Source organism: Tiliqua scincoides, chromosome 9, assembly GCF_035046505.1.
Source record: "Tiliqua scincoides isolate rTilSci1 chromosome 9, rTilSci1.hap2, whole genome shotgun sequence".
Taxonomy (NCBI): Eukaryota; Metazoa; Chordata; class Lepidosauria; order Squamata; family Scincidae; genus Tiliqua; species Tiliqua scincoides.
The window spans coordinates 31,227,867-31,246,681 of record NC_089829.1 but is presented as its reverse complement, the minus strand read 5'-3'; the positions used below and the strand labels follow the sequence as shown (position 1 = coordinate 31,246,681).

The 18,815-nt window shown below is 45.9% G+C and overlaps 1 protein-coding gene and 1 pseudogene across 1 annotated transcript in view; both read left to right on the top strand.

Annotated features, from left to right (window-relative positions):
- Positions 1–16,170, top strand: part of NKD1 (NKD inhibitor of WNT signaling pathway 1) — a 135,361-nt gene extending 119,191 nt beyond the window's left edge. The window contains exons 7-10 of the mRNA XM_066637728.1: positions 5,400–5,547; positions 10,043–10,121; positions 14,137–14,267; positions 15,545–16,170. Coding sequence (XP_066493825.1) covers positions 5,400–5,547; positions 10,043–10,121; positions 14,137–14,267; positions 15,545–16,119 — 933 coding nt within the window. The 3' untranslated portion in view covers positions 16,120–16,170. The remainder of the gene's footprint in view (positions 1–5,399; positions 5,548–10,042; positions 10,122–14,136; positions 14,268–15,544) is intronic.
- A 941-nt stretch (positions 16,171–17,111) lies between these two features.
- LOC136660847 (5S ribosomal RNA) lies at positions 17,112–17,231 on the top strand (annotated as a pseudogene).
- The last annotated feature ends 1,584 nt before the right edge of the window (positions 17,232–18,815 follow it).

The following is an 18,815-nucleotide window of genomic DNA, read 5'->3' as shown; positions in this document are numbered from 1 at the left end:
TTTTTTTCTGTAAACCGCTTTGCGAACTTTTGTTGAAAAGCAGTATATAAATACTGTTAATAATAATAATAAAATTACAATTACTTACAGTTCAATCCTGAAACAAGATTACTTAGAAGTCAATCCTAGCAGTTTCAGGGGTGTTTATTTCCGAGTAAATATGGAGAAGTTTGCAACCTTGGTCATTTCAAGTTGCTTTTTTTTCTGAGTCTCAAATTCAAGCTGCCTCGAGCCTCGATCTGAAAATTACATCAGTGTAACTTAATTATTATATGTGTTGCAAGATTAGGAAAATCCTCGTAAACATGGTGCAGTTGGGTCATAGAGCGGGTTTCTCCATAAAATATAATGAGGTGAAAAACGCACAGCAGTTAATAACATTCTCACCTTGAAAAGTAGAAGCTGTAGCATTCGTTTTCACCAGCTAATTGTGGTCAAAGTACTGCACACCACATGTTTATAGCGGACTAGTTCTGATGAGCCTACCTGCTACGCGTGGTGGGAGAGCGGATCTTAGCCACTTGCTACAAGTGACTGCTGAATGCCCATGTGTGGGCACCTCATTTGAATAGGACCAACATGAGAAAATAATCTTACATTGAAATATATCCATACATTGATGCTCATGGACCTAAATTACCTGAATCTAAGACCCAGTAAATCAGTGTTTACCAATCTGGGGATTGCAACCCCTAGGGCAGTGGGAAACAACCTATTGCCCCCTTAAGAGTAGCGGCAACCTGTCAGTGATGGCAGGATGGCAATGACATCACTCCCAAATTTGCACCTCCAACTAAGCAGAAAAAAGGTTTTTTAAAAAATGTATTTGTTTGCAACGGCACTACAAAATCTGGGTTTCTGCAGCTGTCAAACATGGGTAAGTACAAAACCCCCCTTTTTCACCTAGTCGACTGCAGTGGTGGCACAAACCTGGGAGTGATGTTACCACCGTCACTGTCAAGTCCCTGCCCTGCTTTATGGCCACCGCAAAGACTTAGAGGTTCTCTTATGTTTAAGTCGAGATTGGGAACTACTCGAGTAAATGGTAGACTTTTTAACTAAGCTCATCTTCACTTTGCTCACCTCGGTTCCCTCATCAGTCCGCAGCCAAAATCATTCACCTCTCTCATTACTCTGACCATATCACTTCCCCTCCTTAAATCATTGGCTGCCCATCTTCTCCAGCACAAATCCCGTGCCTTTACTTTCAAAGCCTTTAATGACCTTGCCCTTCTCTACCACTTGGTTATTGTATATGATTATATTCCTGCCTGTGACTTTTGCCTTTTCCAGCTCCACTGCCCTGAGCTGTCCAAAGGACTTCTGCTCTCTTGGACATGTCTGCCCTCTCTCCCTGGTCATTCCTTAGACCTGGAACTGCCTCCTGGTGCACAATGTCCCCTACCTTTCTTCCGTCAAATCCTTTTTAAAAACCCACATGCTTCAGTTTCCACAGTTTCCTTTGGCACTATATCCTAGTCCTCTTTCCCTTCTACGACTAAACCGAAGCATGTACAGCTGAAACAATTACATGTTCTTCCTTTGGCTTTATTTACTTGTACTTCCCCTTCCTAGGCTATAGTCTAGTCCAGGGCAGCCCAATCCTAACCTGATCCAATGCAGTGGTCCAGCATGGCTGCACTGCATTCTAAGCATGGGTTGAGTAGTCTGGAGGTTTCCTCAAGGTGAGGGGACATTCGTCAAGCCTCAGCTTGATAAATGGGGCAACTCAGATCTGCACCTACCGAAAAGCCAGCACAAATCCAAGGTGCCCCATGTCAGGTTCTCAGGCCGAGGGGAGAGAATAGGATTCGGCATGCACCACTGCCACTGATCCCTCCCCATCCTAGGACCCATCCCCACCCTTTCTCTGCCCTCCTCCTTCCCCATTACTTCCCCTCCCCTTCCCCAGTCCCTGCGATGCTCTGGCACAAGTTTCTTCTTGTGCCAGTGGGATAGCCCTGGCCTTCCGGCTGGTGCTCCTGACTCCTAAGCTGTCGCAATGTGCTTTATGGTGGTTGCTGCATGGACGCTCAGGAAGATTAGGATTGTGCCATCAGGGTTGGAACCTCTTTTTGTGAGTAAATCACCATGTACGTTGGTGGTAAAATATAAATAATAATTTTCAATTGTCTCATGGCTAGTTCACTATGGAGTTCATTGTGCACTGAAATAAACAACCAGCTGTTTTCCTACAGTTTTTAAAATATAATGTGTCCATGTCTACAAAGAACACCAATTTTGTAGCAGATCCTATGGAAGATTATCTGTGTATAGGCGCCTCAGGCCATAACACAATGACAAGGTCAAAATACAGGACAACGGTGAATTCAGTAGGGTAGCAACAAAGCAATTTGCGTCTCTCCAAACCTTTTCTGGCTTAGTTGTGTTTGAAGTACATAACTTTCTGACCCTGATGAGTTAGAGGGTAGATTGAGGCTTCAAAGAGGTATGCATTGCGCACGTATTGCCACTGCTCCTGCATGAACTTCCTTGTCAGCACAGTTGTGGGCCGCCCCTTGGTTGTCGAGCTTTGTTTCAAGAGATGCTGTGTTTGATAATGGAGTTTCTGATAGGTGAGGAGAGATATCGAGATGTGCAAGAAGAGAATAAGTATAAAGAACACTCAGGTAGTCGGTCACCTGCCTCTTATCAAGCCTCTGTCCTTTCATACAGACTTCTCTACAGACATTCTTGATATTTTGTCAGGAGGATGGATATAAACTGTCAACAGACTTTGGATAATACGGTGATAGAGAGAACAAAAAACACACACATATGCACACCTCATTCACTGTGAGTGGAGCAAAGACCAGAGAAAGAGTTCTGAGGAATAAATGGACACTGACAAATTAGATTCTGTTGGAATCAGTGTATATTTGGAGTCATTCTGTTAACTTCAATTATAATTCACAGTGGAATTTAAAACCTTTTGGGCTTTTAATTAACCTGTCTTAGTAGGCCAGAAGGCTTGAGGTCTTATCTCCTTTAAAACCATTTGCTCTGGCTTTTAATTTCAGTGTCTTCCAGCATGTCACATAAAGAAGGGGTTATGTTAAACTACTACCGGCATAATGCCGGAGTCGCTAGAGCAGGATTGTATCACTTCCCTTTAAAACCTGTCTGATTCTCTTGGGAAAATACATCAGAGAGCTCCTTTTCACAGAACGTTCGTCCCCGTGGAATTATTTTCCAAAGGGATTCCTCAATCTCATATAAATGGGAAAGGTGTTTTGGAATGGTTGTCAGCCTCTTCCAGGGATGACTTTATGAACAGAGACTAGATTTCTACTGTATGCAGCACATAGGATCATCCCTGCAAAAGTTATGTGGTAATACAGTGTACCCATGGTATCTGTGAATCCGGCATCCGTGAATTTGACTCACGGTGGATGCTGTGGATACCAGGGGAGAGGAGGAGGCCTCCCAGAAGCCTCATAAAGTCACTTCCAGTTTGACAAGCAAACCAGAAGTGGCCGTGGATTCGCCCATCAGCAGATTCAAGTATTCGGGAGGGGGGAGTACTAGAAGGGATCCTCTGCAGATAAAAAAAGGCAGATTGTACCTTTCCTATTTGAGTGCATGAGATTTATTTCTTCAGTTGCTAGATATGTTTATATGCTGCTTTTCACAAATTAAAACAATGGTTTACAGCCGGGGTCTCCAAACCCCGGCCTGGGGGCCAGATGCAGCCCACTGCAAGCCTCTATCTGGTCCGCGGCCCCCTGAGAGCCTCTGGCCCAGTTGACCAAACACAACCAGAGTTGTGCTTGTGAGGTAGGGGAATGGGGGTTCATTTAACTGAGTGCTTTATTTCTTGGTGCTTGGAGAAATCCTGGACATTTGAGCCCATTCATTCATTTATTCATTCATCTAAGTTCCATCTCTAATGTCTTTATTTAAATTTTATATTTAATATTTTTTTCCCGGCCCTCAACACTGTGCCAGATATTTGATGCAGCCCTTTGGCCGAAAAGTTTATAGACTCCTGGTTTACAGGTTAATAGACCCAAAATGAAAAAGACAGAAAGAAGGGTAGGGAAAAGAGTATAAGTACGTAAAGTACCATGGCCGCTAATGGAGGCAAGTTCTCAGAAGGGAGAACTGGCCAAATGCCACTTGTTCCCAGTAAGGCCACTGGAGTCGGCCTTACTGTCTCATCTCTGCTCAGAAGCAGCTAAGCAGAATTTATGGATTACTTCAGCATGTGAATGTATGACTTTACATTAAAATTGGGTCTTAGTGGGCATGCTCTCCGGTGTTTAACAAAGCAGGGCTTAGATACCTCATGTACTCCTAGGTATCTAGAATTAGTCCAAGGACACAGAAGTGGCAAAGGCAATTAGTAGAAGCTGTATCTGATTGGTATCAGTGAGGAGCCAGGCTGATATTGATGGCATAATTTAGCTACTGTGGTTTTAAATACTGTGATTTTGTTATCAGGGCCTCCAAGAGGAATTCTGTTGGGGGTACAAAGTTTATTTGGGGCCCCTTCCCAAAGAGGGTGGGGTGAAACAGAGGGGGGGGCCAGTGGGCAATGGCACCACTTCTGCAGCAGCTGTCGCCCCATAGCTGTGTCCCTGAGCTCCCATCCACTCCTTCATTGTAAGCAGATCCACAAGCCAAAGAGCTCCTGGAGCAGGCCAGCTTCCTCCCAGATGTGACACTGTGAAGGAATGTATGCATTCCTGGGCCTGGTGCATGTGGCTTCTGGCAGTAGTTGCTGCCATGTGCATCCCATGTGGGCAGTAAGTCTGAGATTGGAAAATGTAAGATCCCAGGAAATTTCTGGATCCCCTTCTTTGGCTCCTGGGCCCCCTTTCTGACCCTGGGCCCAGGTACACATTACCCCCTTTACCCCCCTCTCCTAGGCCCTGTTTGTTATATCCTATTATACTTAGGATATATACACCCTATTATACATATATCCTATTCTTTGGGTGCCACATTTTGTTACCTCTGGAAAGGTGGTATATAAATTTGCAAATAAATTAAGTAAATAAATTAGATCATTCACTTAAGAAATGAGTTTTACTAATGTAATGATTGACTACCCGAAATAATTTGGATATCAGTAACTTTTGGTAATCGAAACAAAAGTAACATCAGATTGCTCAGTAACAGTATTTTAAAACAGAAACCTAACGCATATAATAGGCAGAACAAAGACATTTGGCTGGCCAGCCTTATGAATTCTGCCATTGGTTGAGCTGCTGTGATGTCATGGAATGTTCACAAATATTCTTACTGTTTGGGAGGTGGGGATGGTTAACAGTAGAATGTTAGCAAGCAGAACCATTTCTGTGAAGGGAAAAAATGGTACATTTCATCAGGGGGAATAATATCTCTATTTACTGTTCTTACACATTTGTCTTCCTCTGTTTTAACGTTGTCCTCAGGATATCACCAGCTTGCTTCATACTATCTATGAGGTAGTCGATGCCTCAGTAAACCACTCTCCTAGTTCCAGTAAAACCTTGCGGGTGAAGCTCACTGTAGCTCCAGATGGAAGTCAGAAGAAAAAAAGTATTCTGCTGAACCATGCTGGTAAGATTTGATTCTGCAACTTGTTGATTCTCATGTTCGTAAGCATATCAGCTTAAGATAATCTTAAGAAGGTTTAACAGCTCATTTATGAGAAGCAAATTTTGCCATTGAAAGCACTAGACACAACCAGTGGAAGACTGGAACGACAATGGGTATTCATCCAGCCCAGTGGGTAAGCTGGAGCTAGGAGGTACATGGCCCCCCCCCCACAGTGGAGTGGTGGTTTTCTGCCATCTCCACTGGGGGGAGGTTTACAGCTCTTATCTGAGGTGCAAAATTGGCCGACTGGTCCTTTCCCGCCCCTTCTCCCTTGCAGCTCCAAATGGAGCTGTTTCTGGGCCAGGGCCGTACATGTGCGAAGGGGGAGTGACAATGTAGGTGCAGGAGTGATGCAATGATGTCACGCATCCACATGCCTGTTGACCTTTTCAAAGAATTCTATAAGGTTTGTGAGGCAAGACTTACCCTTACAGAAGCCATGCTGACTCTCCCTCAGCAAGGCCTGTTCGTCTATGTGTTTTGAGATCCTATCTTTGATGAGGCATTCCACCATCTTACCCGGTATGGATGTTAGGCTGAGCGGCCTATAGTTTCCCGGGTCCCCCCTCTTTCCCTTTTTAAAAATAGGCGTGACATTTGCTATCCTCCAATCTTCTGGTACCGTGGCCGTTTTGAGGGACAAGTTGCATACCTTAGTCAAGAGATCTGCAACTTCATTCTTCAATTCCTTAATAACCCTTGGGTGGATGCCATCAGGGCCCGGTGACTTATTGATCTTTAATTTATCAATGAGGTCTGAAACATCTTCTCTTTTAACCTCTATCTGACTTAACTCCTCGGTTAGGAGGGGCCGTTCGGGCAGCGGTATCTGCCCGAGGTCTTCTGCCGTGAAGACAGATGCAAAGAACTCATTTAATTTCTCTGCCATCTCTAAGTCTCCTTTTATCTCCCCTTTCCCTCCCTCACCATCCAGAGGGCCAACCGCTTCTCTGGCGGGTTTCCTGCTTCTAACATATTTGAAGAAGCTTTTATTATTCCCCTTAATGTTGCTGGCCATGCGTTCCTCATAGTCTCGCTTGGCCTCCCCTATCACCTTCTTACATTTCTTTTGCCACAGTTTATGTTCCTTTTTATTCTCCTCATTAGGGCAAGACTTCCATTTACGGAAGGAAGCTTCCTTGCCCTTCACAGCCTCTCTAACTTGGCTGGTTAGCCATGCGGGCACCCTCCTGGATTTAGTGGAACCCTTCTTTCTTTGCGGTATACACCTCTGCTGGGCCTCTATTACTGTTGTTTTAAGCAGCCTCCATGCACTCTGGAGAGACTGGACTCTTTTTACCCTCCCTTTCAACCTCCTTCTAACCAGCCTCCTCATTTGAGGGAAGTCCGCCCGTCGGAAGTCAAGGGTTTTTGTTAGAGATTTGCCTGGTATTCTTCCCCCAACGTGCACGTCAAAACGGATCGCAGCATGATCACTGTTCCCCAATGGCTCAGTAACGTTTACATCTCTAACCAGGTCCTGCGTACCGCATAATATTAAATCCAGAGTCACCTGTCCTCTGGTGGGCTCCGTGACTAGCTGATCTAAGCCACAGTCATTTAGCACGTCAAGAAATCCGGTTTCCTGATCGTGACCAGAACACAAATTGACCCAGTCAATATGAGGATAATTGAAGTCCCCCGTGATTACAACCCTGTCCCTCCTTGTCACCTCCCTGATCTGTTTCCTCATTTCAAGGTCCCCATCCGATTTCTGGTCTGGAGGACGATAGCACGCCCCCAGTATTACATCGCTGCACAAGCCTGATAATTTAACCCACAGAGATTCTACGGTGGAGTCAGACCCACCTTCAATCTCTACTTTGCTGGATTCTATCCCTTCCTTAACATAAACGGCCACCCCACCTCCAACACGCCCCTGCCAGTCCCTCCTGTAGAGTTTATAGCCCGGGATTGCGGTATCCCACTGATTCTCCGCATTCCACCAGGTTTCCGTTATGCCCACTATGTCAATATTTTCCCTTGTCACCAGACATTCCAGTTCTCCCACCTTTGCTCGTAGACTTCGGGCATTCGCATAAAAGCATTTATACACGGAATGCCCCAGGATGGGCTGCTTATTCGCTCCTTTGTCCCCGCATCCTCTCATTGTGCCAAACCGTCTATCACATCCCATCACCCTACCTTTCCCAATTTCTTTTCCTACCCTGCCTTTGTCTTGTTGTTCTCTAACCTCCCCATCCTCATCCCATAGGGATGAGGAGTCCCGAACCAGATGCCCCTCGGCTCCTGTCGGCCTTCCCCCAGGGATCAGTTTAAAAGCTGCTCTGCCACCTTTTTAATGTTATGCGCCAGCAGTCTGGTTCCATTCTGGTTCAAGTGGAGCCCGTCCCTCTTGTACAGGCCCCGCTTGTCCCAAAAAGTTCCCCAGTGCCTAATGAATCTAAACCCCTCCTCCCTACACCACCGTCTCATCCACGCATTGAGACCCCTGATCTCCGCCTGACTAGCTGGCCCTGCGCGTGGAAAAGGTAGCACTTCAGAGAACGCTACCTTTGAGGTCCTGGCTTTCAGCTTCCTGCCTAAAAGCCCCGTGACATCATGCGCAAAGATGATTACTGGGCTGGGGCACCTTCCTTATGAGGAAAGGCTACGGCGTTTGGGCCTCTTCAGCCTAGAAAAGAGACGCTTGAGGGGGGACATGATTGAGACATACAAAATTATGCAGGGGATGGATAGAGTGGATAGGGAGATGCTCTTTACACTCTCACATAATACCAGAACCAGGGGACATCCACTAAAATTGAGTGTTGGGCGGGTTAGGACAGACAAAAGAAAATATTTCTTTACTCAGCGCGTGGTCGGTCTGTGGAACTCCTTGCCACAGGATGTGGTGCTGGCGTCTGGCCTAGACGCCTTTAAAAGGGGATTGGACAAGTTTATGGAGGAAAAATCCATTATGGGGTACAAGCCATGATGTGTATGCGCAACCTCCTGATTTTAGGAATGGGTTAAGTCAGAATGCCAGATGTAGGGGAGGGCACCAGGATGAGGTCTCTTGTTATCTGGTGTGCTCCCTGGGGCATTTGGTGGGCCGCTGTGAGATACAGGAAGCTGGACTAGATGGGCCTATGGCCTGATCCAGTGGGGCTGTTCTTATGTTCTTATGTTCTTATGATGTGGGGGGGGCATCACCAGCCCTCAGACACCAGCTGGCCCAGCTAAGCTACTGAACTAGCCAAGCACTGCAAAGCTAGATTTTAAAACCTATTAACAGAGGTGTGAGTTTTCAGTGATAACAAAATAAAAGCACAAGACACCACTGTCTGCACTTCTCATTTTTGTCAAAAAAATAAAACAAATGCAACAGCAACAACCCTGAAATCTGTGGAGAGGGGTCCATGGGTAATGATTGTGGCTGCATCTGCTGACATTTATATCACCTATATATCATCTACTTAGTACATTTTTAAAGCTATTGTAATTTATATTTATAATTTATAAAAACGTGCCCTTGAATAAAAACACATAACACCACTTTCTGTACTTTTCCTCGCTAGGAAAAAGCGAAATCCACAAAAGAATAAAAAATGTTTAAGAACACCTTTGCCTATTAAATATTTGTACCTGATGGAGTTGTCTGTTCATCTCCCAACCTGCCTAACCCCTAGGCTTGTCATAAGAAGGTGTCCCGCTGAGTCAGGCTGTTGATCTACCTAGCTCAGTATTGTCAACTCAGAATGGCAGCTGCTCTCCAGGGATTTAGGCAGGAATTTTTCTCTGTCGTACCTGGAGATGCGACCAGAGAAGCTAGGACCTTGCATTCAAAGCACACTGACTACCACTGAGCTATGGCCCCAACCTTATCTCCTTTGGTTTTATAGTTCTATAACATGGGCTTGGATAAAAGTCTGAGGACCCTATCCTATCCAACTTTCCAGGTCTGATGCAGCCACAATGCAGCCCCAAGGTAAGAGAACAAAAGTTCCTTTACCTTGAAGAGGGTTCTGTGATTCTCTCCCCCCCCCCCCCCACTGCAGGATGCAGCACACACCCTTTTGGCACAGCTGCATCAGAGCTGGAATATTGGATAGGATTGGACCCTGATTCCATTAGGTAAACATCCAGAAGTCATGGTGTGGCAATACATTGTGACTCCCTACTCGTAGATCAGCACCTGCAAATTTGATTTACCATGGATTCTGTGGATACAGGGGAAAGCCACTTCCAGTTTGCTCATCAGGCCAGAATTAGCCAGGATTCACTATCCATGAATCCATGCGAGGGGGGGGGGGGGGATACAGGAACATGGATAAAAAGGTCCAAGTGTATCTTTTAAAAGACCCAGTCACGGAGCAAACTGTGCATGGTTTTTTAATCACATCAGTGGTTTGCAATGGTGCAATAGTAGATGTGCCTGTAGAAGTGTTGAAAAACCTGTACTGAAAATCAGTATTGAGGGAAAAATAACATTATTTTTGTGTGGTGGGGGCAGATCTCCAGAGGCACCGAACGGAGAGCAAAGCCAATGAAGAAATGAGGAGTTGTGAAAAGAAGCAGCGAGCCTCCCTCAGGTAACCCCCCCCCCTTATCCATCTCCTGAATGTAAGGTAGCAATAGATTAGTCAGCCTTGAAAGACTTTCAATTTTGTGTTCATAATAATCACGGAATGTTTCAAATGCTAGGGTGGCAGCCAGGAACCGCTTCCCTGCGGTGTCCACATTATCTTGGTAATGGGGCTTTTATACCTTCTCCCCCACCTAGGGAGTTTTGGGCCTACGTAGTTCATGTGACAACTCCAAGGCGGGTGAGGCTGGTCACCCAGAAAGCTTTGTAGCTGAGTGGAGCACTGAACCTAGGCATGCCTAATTGAAACGGTTCAGCCCTGTACCCGTTGTGCCACACTGGCTTTCTTGAACTCAGTGTACAGCAGCACCAATTCTTGAAGGCAAGAAAGAAGTACAAAGAATGTAAACAGCACTTCTTATAAACTGTCTGAAGAGGAACTATGAGGTGCACTTAAAAAAGAATGCTCAGAACTGCCCTTCGGAGCAGAGTAAAAAAAAAAGTGTGTGTTGCTTTTCCATAGATTTCTTGAGGGTGTGATTCAGGGTACGTCAGCTTCCAGGAAAGCAGCGAGACAGAAACAGAAGTCCCTTTTATGCACAGCTGCAAGTATAGTTGCAGCTTGAAAAGATTAGATAAATCAGGCCTATTTGAAGTTTTATCTCCCCGAAGGAATGTGCAATATGATTTTGGATGCCAGTCTGGGAAAGAGACCTCGTTTCTCCAGAAAAGGGGGGGGGATCTTGTCATGTCATTGGCAATTGTTTGCAGGGAGAATCACTGGGACGAAGGTCTGCCCCAGTGTGGTGTCTTTTCATCTGCCTTGGAATTGTAGTTGTGCGTTTTCAGGGTCTGTCCCACCCCATCCTCCAAAGACTGCAGGTTGCAGCACATAAAATGATGCAGTAGGGTGACTCCACCCCATTGAAATGCCCATTTCAACGCAAAGAGTGAATCAGATTAAAATACCGTATTTTTCGCTCCATAAGACGCACCTGACCATAAGACGCACCTATTTTTTAGAGGAGGAAAACAGGAAAAAAAATATTCTGAACCAAATAGTGTAATAAAATATTTAATAAACTATAACAGAATAACATTTGAACCATCCCTCCCCCTTCTTAGGGTGAATGGGATCATAAACTGGCATGAAGATCCCTCCTTTTATTAGAGTGAATGGGATCATAAACTGGCATGAAGATTCCCCCTTCATTAAGGTCCCCAACGTGCACTCTTTTTGGCATTATTCGCTCCATAAGACGCACACACTTCCCCCCCCCCACTTTTTTGGGGGGAAGTGCGTCTTATGGAGCGAAAAATACGGTAAGTCTGCCCCAATTTGTCTGGTTTTTTTCCCCCCAAGACAGTTAAAGAATAAGAGGGGAAAGGATATTTGCAGAGCTTCTACAAGTTGTTGGCTTTGATGAGTTTCCACAGTTGTGGAGATTAAAAACTTCTCTCCTCTTTTGCTGATGCTCTTAGAATTTGGAATGCTTCTGGTACTGAGAGCAGTGGTGTCGCGTAATGCATAGAGCATCAGGTGTGTACCAGAGAGGCGGTTTCAAATCCATTCTCAGCCTGGTAATCCCTCGGTGCCCTGAGCCAGGCACACAGGCTATCTAATCAAGCAGTGGAAAGTCGTCTCTCCCCCCCACACACACACACATGCTTGAGCTCAGTGTGTTTCAGGAGGGGTGTGCCATGTCATCAGTGGTGATGGCCACTATCTTAAATGGTGAATCAGACAAATCAGGGAGATCTGATCTATTAATGACTCTTGACTACGAAAGTTAAATGGAACCCATAAAAGCAGAGCATCCTCTCTAAATACGAGTTGCTACAGAACAAACCTAGAGGAAAACTACTAGCTTCATGCTTTGCTTATGGACTTCCCAGGTGCACCTGTGGGAAAGAGGATGTGGGACTAGGTGTACCCTTGGTCCAATTCCACAGGGCTCTTCTTATACAGTCAGCCCTTAGCTTCTGTGGGGGTTCTGTTCCTGGAACTCCTTTGGATACCGAAACCTGTGGATAACCAAATCTGTGGGTTTGGGCCCTCACCTGACCTCCAGGTGTGACTGGAAGCATCTTCCAGTCAGGTCCAGGAGGTCAGGTGGGGCCTTCCACCATGTGATCAGAACCTGTGGTGAATCAAATCCACAGATAAAAAAGGCCCACCAGTGACAGTATACCAATCCTCTGCTTTGGTTATGTAGGGCAGGGATCTCCAAACCCTGGCCCGGGGGCCAGACATGGCCCGAGGACAGCCTCTATCCAGCCCGCAGCCAGCCTCTGATCCCCTGAAAGCCTCTGGCCCAGTTGACTAAACACAACTGGAGTTGTGCTTCTGGGTTGGGGGAATGGGGGCCATTTAAGTGTGTGCTTTATTTCTTGAGCTGTGTTGGTGCTTGGAGAAATCCTGAGCATTTGAGCCCATTCATTTATTAATTCATCTAAGTTCCATCTCTAATGTTTTTGTTTATAAATAAAATAATAATTTTATTATTTAATTCCCCCCCCCCCGGCTCTCGGCACTGTACCTGCTATTTGATGTGGCCATTCGGCCAAAGAGTTTAGAGACCCCTGATGTAGGGGAAAAAAAGGAGAATTTCTTTTGGGGTGGGGGGAGTGAAGGAGAAGCTCAGATCTGTTGCATGTTATGAGTTTCAGAAACTACCCTGAAAGGTTCACCTTTTGTTCTTTTAGAGAAATTGTTTACACATGTAGACATCTTTCGTTTAGAACACAGTGCAATTTATTGTGCGGAATTCTTGGCCACAACACTGCTCAGACTGCTCACTAATACTCTTTCTCCTTGTTTGGCTCACCAATGGCTGGTATTTCAGATATTCATTTTCAGGAAATAGTTTTGCTATAAATACATTTATAGCACTCGACAGGAAAGAGAGCTGGATGGAGGGAGACAGCAATTGATCTGACTTTATAAACTCTACTTCTTTCTGAAAAACAGAAGTCTGCTCTTATCTCTCATTGTTTTCACCTGTAGTCCCTCCCATTTGCCAAAAACTGTGGGATTGTAGAGAGAAACACATGGCTGCTGGGTCACGGGATTGGTACATCTAGGCTGGTGCTCCCTGCCCCAACTAGGAGCGGATTTTCTGCCTCAATTCTCTTCCAGAACTGCTCCCTGAAGTTCTTTTCACTGGATACAGAGCTATAACACAGTGCCCTATGACATCACTTCCAGGTTCTCCCCTGAGAAAGGGGGTTCCTGTTCCTTCCTGTTCCTGTTCCTGGGCAGGAGGTCTGGTCTAGAGGGTAGAGCCTCCGTCTGCCTAAAGATAACATCCACAAGGTCGCCAGTTCGAGGCCACCGGCACCGTGCGACCTTGAAGCAGCTGACAAGCTGAAGCCGAGCGATTCCATCTGCTCTGAGCGTGGGAGGATGGAGGCCAGAATGTAAAGCCAGATCGGAATGAAACACCTGAATGTAGTGGTTCTTGAAAGAAAGAACCTTCTTTCAGATTGTAAAAATCCCTATTTAATAAGGGATTTAAATAAAGCCTGCCTATGTAAAGCGCCTTGAATAAAGTCTTGAATAAAGACCAAGAAAGGCGGTATATAAATACCTGTTGTTGTTGTTGTTGTTGTTGTTGTTGTTGTTATTATTCCTTCTCCTGTAGAGGCTCCCAGCCTCCACAGGAAAAGTAATGGGGTGCATGGAGTCCCCGGAGCCCCCGGAGGCTGTTACTAGGGCAGAGCCTGGGAGCACCCAGGGCCCCCTCTGCTTGGTGTAATACCCAGGATAGGTGCCCCTCAGGCTCCACCCTGGTTACAGCTCTGACTGGTCATATCAGCAATCTGTGCCTAGGACCTTTTACATGTACACAGCCGATGGTTTATCTCTGCATGTGACATTGCAGTGGGGGTTCTGTGGGAGTCTCATTCCTAGTGTGTATTTGTTCAAGTGGTGGGCATTCAGAACTACAAAACGAGGCTTCTCATTTCAGTTGAGATATCCCAATATTACGCGTACTGTAATTCGCTTTCCCTGTTCTCAGGTACCACCACGGTGATGCTGAGCCGGAACAGAACAGCTGCTATCGTCATTGTGTGGATGAGAATATTGAAAGGAGAAACCACTACTTGGATCTTGCAGGAATAGAAAACTATACGTCCAAATTTGGGCCAGGTAAAGGCTACACTTGCATTTCCCCTGAAACGGATTGCATCTCCTTGTTAGGATTGTTATTTTATTTGGTTAAAATGGAACTTAGATAAGTATTTTTTGAAGGTATGATGTTGGCATTCTTCAGTCTCGGAAGACTATGGTGTCACGCTCTGAATGGTGGTTCTGGAACAGAGTGTCCTCTCCAGTGCGCGAAGCCTGGGTAAAGTAGGTATGGAGGATAGGCTGTTACCCATGCAGCAAATCCCCCCTCTCCACATCGCTGAAATGGTCCAATGGAAAGGCAGAGGCCAATACGGTTGGTTCCAGCAGCGTCGCAGGAGTTGCCAGAGCGTGACTGTGTTCAGCCATGAACTGCCTCAGGGACTCCAGCTCTGGATTTTGCCTCGAGGTTGTCTCCTGAAGCCTTTTGCATAACTGGATGTAGCCACAAGGCAGTGGAGGTTTGGGATCAGAGTTTTCCTTCTCTCAGATGAGCTGCCTTCCCAGGCTGACGTGTCCCATATATTCTGCAGTAAACACATAGATGTTTACTGTAATGGGAGTTCCTTTAGAATGATATGGAATAAGAGCCCCAGCCTCCTGAAATCTGCCCCAGCTGGTGCAAATCCAGGAAGCCCGGTGTAATGCGGTGGATACGGTGTAGGCCTACTCCGCCATTCTTGCCCCCTCCCAGGTCTGTTTCACCCCTCGTTTCATCCTCCCTGCCCCAAAACACCCATCCCTGCTTCCGGAACACCCCACCAGCGCCCTCTCCCTGCACTGCTTGGCAGTGTACGTACTTCCTCCAGTGGCTGTGCCTCTGGAGACTGCACCAGTGGAGAGGTGCGGGCCACCCTGCTAACACTACCTACTCATGCGATGTAGCAAATATGCCACCTTCCACCAGCACAGGGGCCGCTGCACCTGTGAATTGTCTTCTTAGGATTGCGCTGTGAGGCTGCAATTCTATACACACCTACCCAGGAGTAAGTTACACTGAATTCAATGGGACTTAATTTTGAGTTGACACTTCTAGGGTTGCTCTGTAAATGGGTTGCCCTGTAATGTCATGGTCTCATTAACAACCCTTCTCTGTGCCCAAATGAAAAGTCACCAATGATGCAGCAGAGATCTGTTACAAATCTCCTTTTCTTCCTTCCTAGACCGCTTCCGTTTAATACTCTGAAGGCATAAATTTATAAGCCTGAATTTTTCACCATACAAAAGCTAATTTTAGAATATTACTCATTAAAACATTGAATCTTTAAAGATGACCAGTGCCATTTGTCGTTCCTTAGGATCTCCACCAGCAGCTCAAAAACACGACCCACCCATCCGGGTTGTCAATCAGACAAGATCCCGTTCTCACGAACCGGAAACCTTCCACGCTCACCAGCGGAAGTCGCCGGCCGCAGATCCTGGTCATATCAATTTAATGGAAGCTTCCTATGCAAAGCTTGCGGAGATACAGCAGAGGCTGCGGAGTCAAGATGCAAGCAGGCACTTTGTCAAGTCCCCCAAGGCCCAAAGCAAAAACACAGCTTCTGTGAATGCAGGAAGGGCTGTAAGGAGTAGACCCATGCAAGGGGCATCTGTACCAGTGGCTTCTCCTTCCGCACGGGTAGGCCAAAACCTTCCTTACCTCCCCATGCAGTCTCAGCAGACTTACAAGAAACACAAGCAGAGGGCAAAAGAGACTCACCAAGTGTGTAAAACCTTCCAGGCTCCTGGGACGGTTCTGGAAAAGGAACACGTGCGAGACCTCCCCTCCGTCATCTTGTACGAAGGCCAAGTGGGACAGATGATACAGAGACACGAGCATCACCACCACCACGAGCACCACCACCACTATCACCACTTCTACCAAACATGAAATGGACCAACCATAGTCCGTTCTGGATCATCCCATATGAAGGAAACTCTTTGCCGCGACTCCAGACAGAAGGGCATTGATCTTGAGAACACTGGCGCTACTCCACTATAATATTCCGCTTGCACCTATTTAAGGAGTTATCGGAAACTGCTAAACAAACAAAAATAACCTAACACTATTTATATTACCTGGACCTGTATAGCTTACTTTTAATAACTTGTGGATTTTTTTTTTAAGTTTGGCTTGGACAGAGAGCACACTTATACACACATTAACACGCAAAGCGCTAACAGCCATAACTATTATTATGAGCTGTGTATGAAATGCAGGTCATTGGCGCACTTCTGGTGAGCATCCCTTTCCTCCGTGGTACTGGGAGAGATGCTTCAGACAATACAGTGAGACATTCAGCTTGTCCCACATGTGGGCTCATTGCACACCAGCCTATCATCAGGGGAGCAAATGTTCGAAGGTTCTGGACTCCAGGAATGCAAACAGCTGCTACCTCTAGTATAATTCAGAACTTCTTATTGATTGTATTGTGCTACGGGGGGGGGAGGGGGAGGGTGCATTTGTACACGAGTGCATTTGTGTAGCCTGTCTATGTTGTACTTCTCACCTCCTTGCAAGCTATATCTTAATATTAATAATGAGGAAAATATTAACTATATTTGTCAACAGAGTTACACGTTTTTGACTTAATTTTTTCTCTCCTTTCCAATTGTTTTGCTGGATACATTTTTTGTTTGCTCTATATATTGAGTAATATTTAAACAGAATTTTCTTTTTCTTACTAGCTGTGGAGTGCTGGAAAATGGCAGTAAAAAGCATACTCCATTGGCTCTCTAGAGGCCCTACAAGATCTTAGCGCTAGACTCCAAAGGCAGGCATACCACATCTACGGAACCCCCATTCGCAATCATCTTTCCCAGCAATAGCTGGGCAAGGGCTCACTTCATTCTCAGCCTTTCTCTCAGACTTTCCCCCCAGTGCTTTGCAGCAACTACTACCCTGCACATGCTGGATCTCGTCTGATCTTGGAAGCTAAGCAGGGTCAGGCCTGGTTAGTACTTGGATGGGAGACTGCCTGGGAATACCGGGTGCTGTAGGCTTATACCATAGTCTTTCGAGACTGAAGGTTGCCAACCATGTTTGAAAGCTGCTTTCTGTAGCTCTCAATGAATTGTCCTTTCTCTGCCCTTGGTGTAATCATTTGTTTGCTGCTTGTTTGCTTCCGCTAACCTCCAGCTTGCCTCCTCAGGGTCCTATTGCCTGTCAGCTTCATGCACGGTGCTCTCAGGACCACCACCACTTAATGCCCTTCTCAAGAACTGCAGAGGGGTCCACCATCTTGACAAAAAACACATCCCAGACAGAGATATATTCCCATCATTGTTCCTCAGTTGTGCCATAATTAACCTTCACTGCTCAGATTTTTTCTTTCTTTCACTTAAAAAGAATCATTTAATCCCACAGGTTGTGGGGTATTCTTTCTTTTTTCTTGTTCGTATTTTTTTCCTTTTTGAGAGTTGTGGGAAGAATATGCTTTCTCACTTTTTAAAATGTTGGCAAATATATATCTATAAAAATATAAAGATATATATATAAATATATAAATATATAAATATACACACTCTCAGGTACATCTTGTGTTTTATAGAAATCTGTGGGTTTTTTTTAATATTAACGTTTTAATCTTAAAACAGTGAATTCTTTGTGTATACTACATCACACACACTCATGTGCATCCCTTTTTTCCCCTCCTCCTCCTCCTCCTGGGTGCCTCTGGTTCCCCAGCATCTACTGTTTCTGCTACACCAGTGGTTCTCAAACTGTGAGATGTGTCTCTCCTATGGAAACCAGCCAGGGGAGCAGCAAAATCTTCGTGGAAAAACCGCTGCCCTATACAATGCATAGGACTGTAGCCCTAAGGGGGAGTTGTGGCCAATAACCCAGTAGGTCAAGAGAGCTGCCAGTTAACAAAGCATGGGAACCACTGTGCTACATCCATGCTAAAAAGATACCAGTTTCCCCGGGTTTTTCTGCTTTCCTTCATTTCTCCCCGTTTATATCATCAGGTTTCCATTCCATAAGGGAGGAGATCTAGACGTGCAGGCAAGTCAAGTTCTAAAAGGTTGTTCACAGCCAATAGACAAAGGAAAACATTTGGTGAACTAGATTTTGTTGTACAGATTGGCAACTGGAGAACCCCAAGCCAAATCTCCCCCCCCCGGTGCACCAGTTGCCCACTCCCCAGTTGCCATCCCAGAGGCAAGAGGGGACACATAGAAGAAGGATTTGCTGCTGCTGCAGCTCCTAAGAACATCAGAAGAGCCCTACTGGATTCAACCAAAGGTCTGCGTAATCCAACACCCTACTAGACTCCATGTTCAACCACATGCCTTCCAAGAAGTTCACAAGCATGTCTTTGGTAGAACAGAGCTTCCCCAGAGATTCACTCTTCCCCATGCATGACATAACCAAGCATGACATAAGCAAATGAGAATGAGGCAGGGCTGGCCTTAAGAGCCGCAGGGCCCAATGCAAAACATTTTTGCAAGGGGCCCAACCCCCACAGGCCCCCCCTACTCACCAGGATAAGCAGCAGCGGTGAGGCGCCCAGCAGTGGTGTTACCCCCAACTGTTTTTTGGGGAGGGGGAGATTTCAACCCAAACGGACCCGGGGCAGGCAGGAG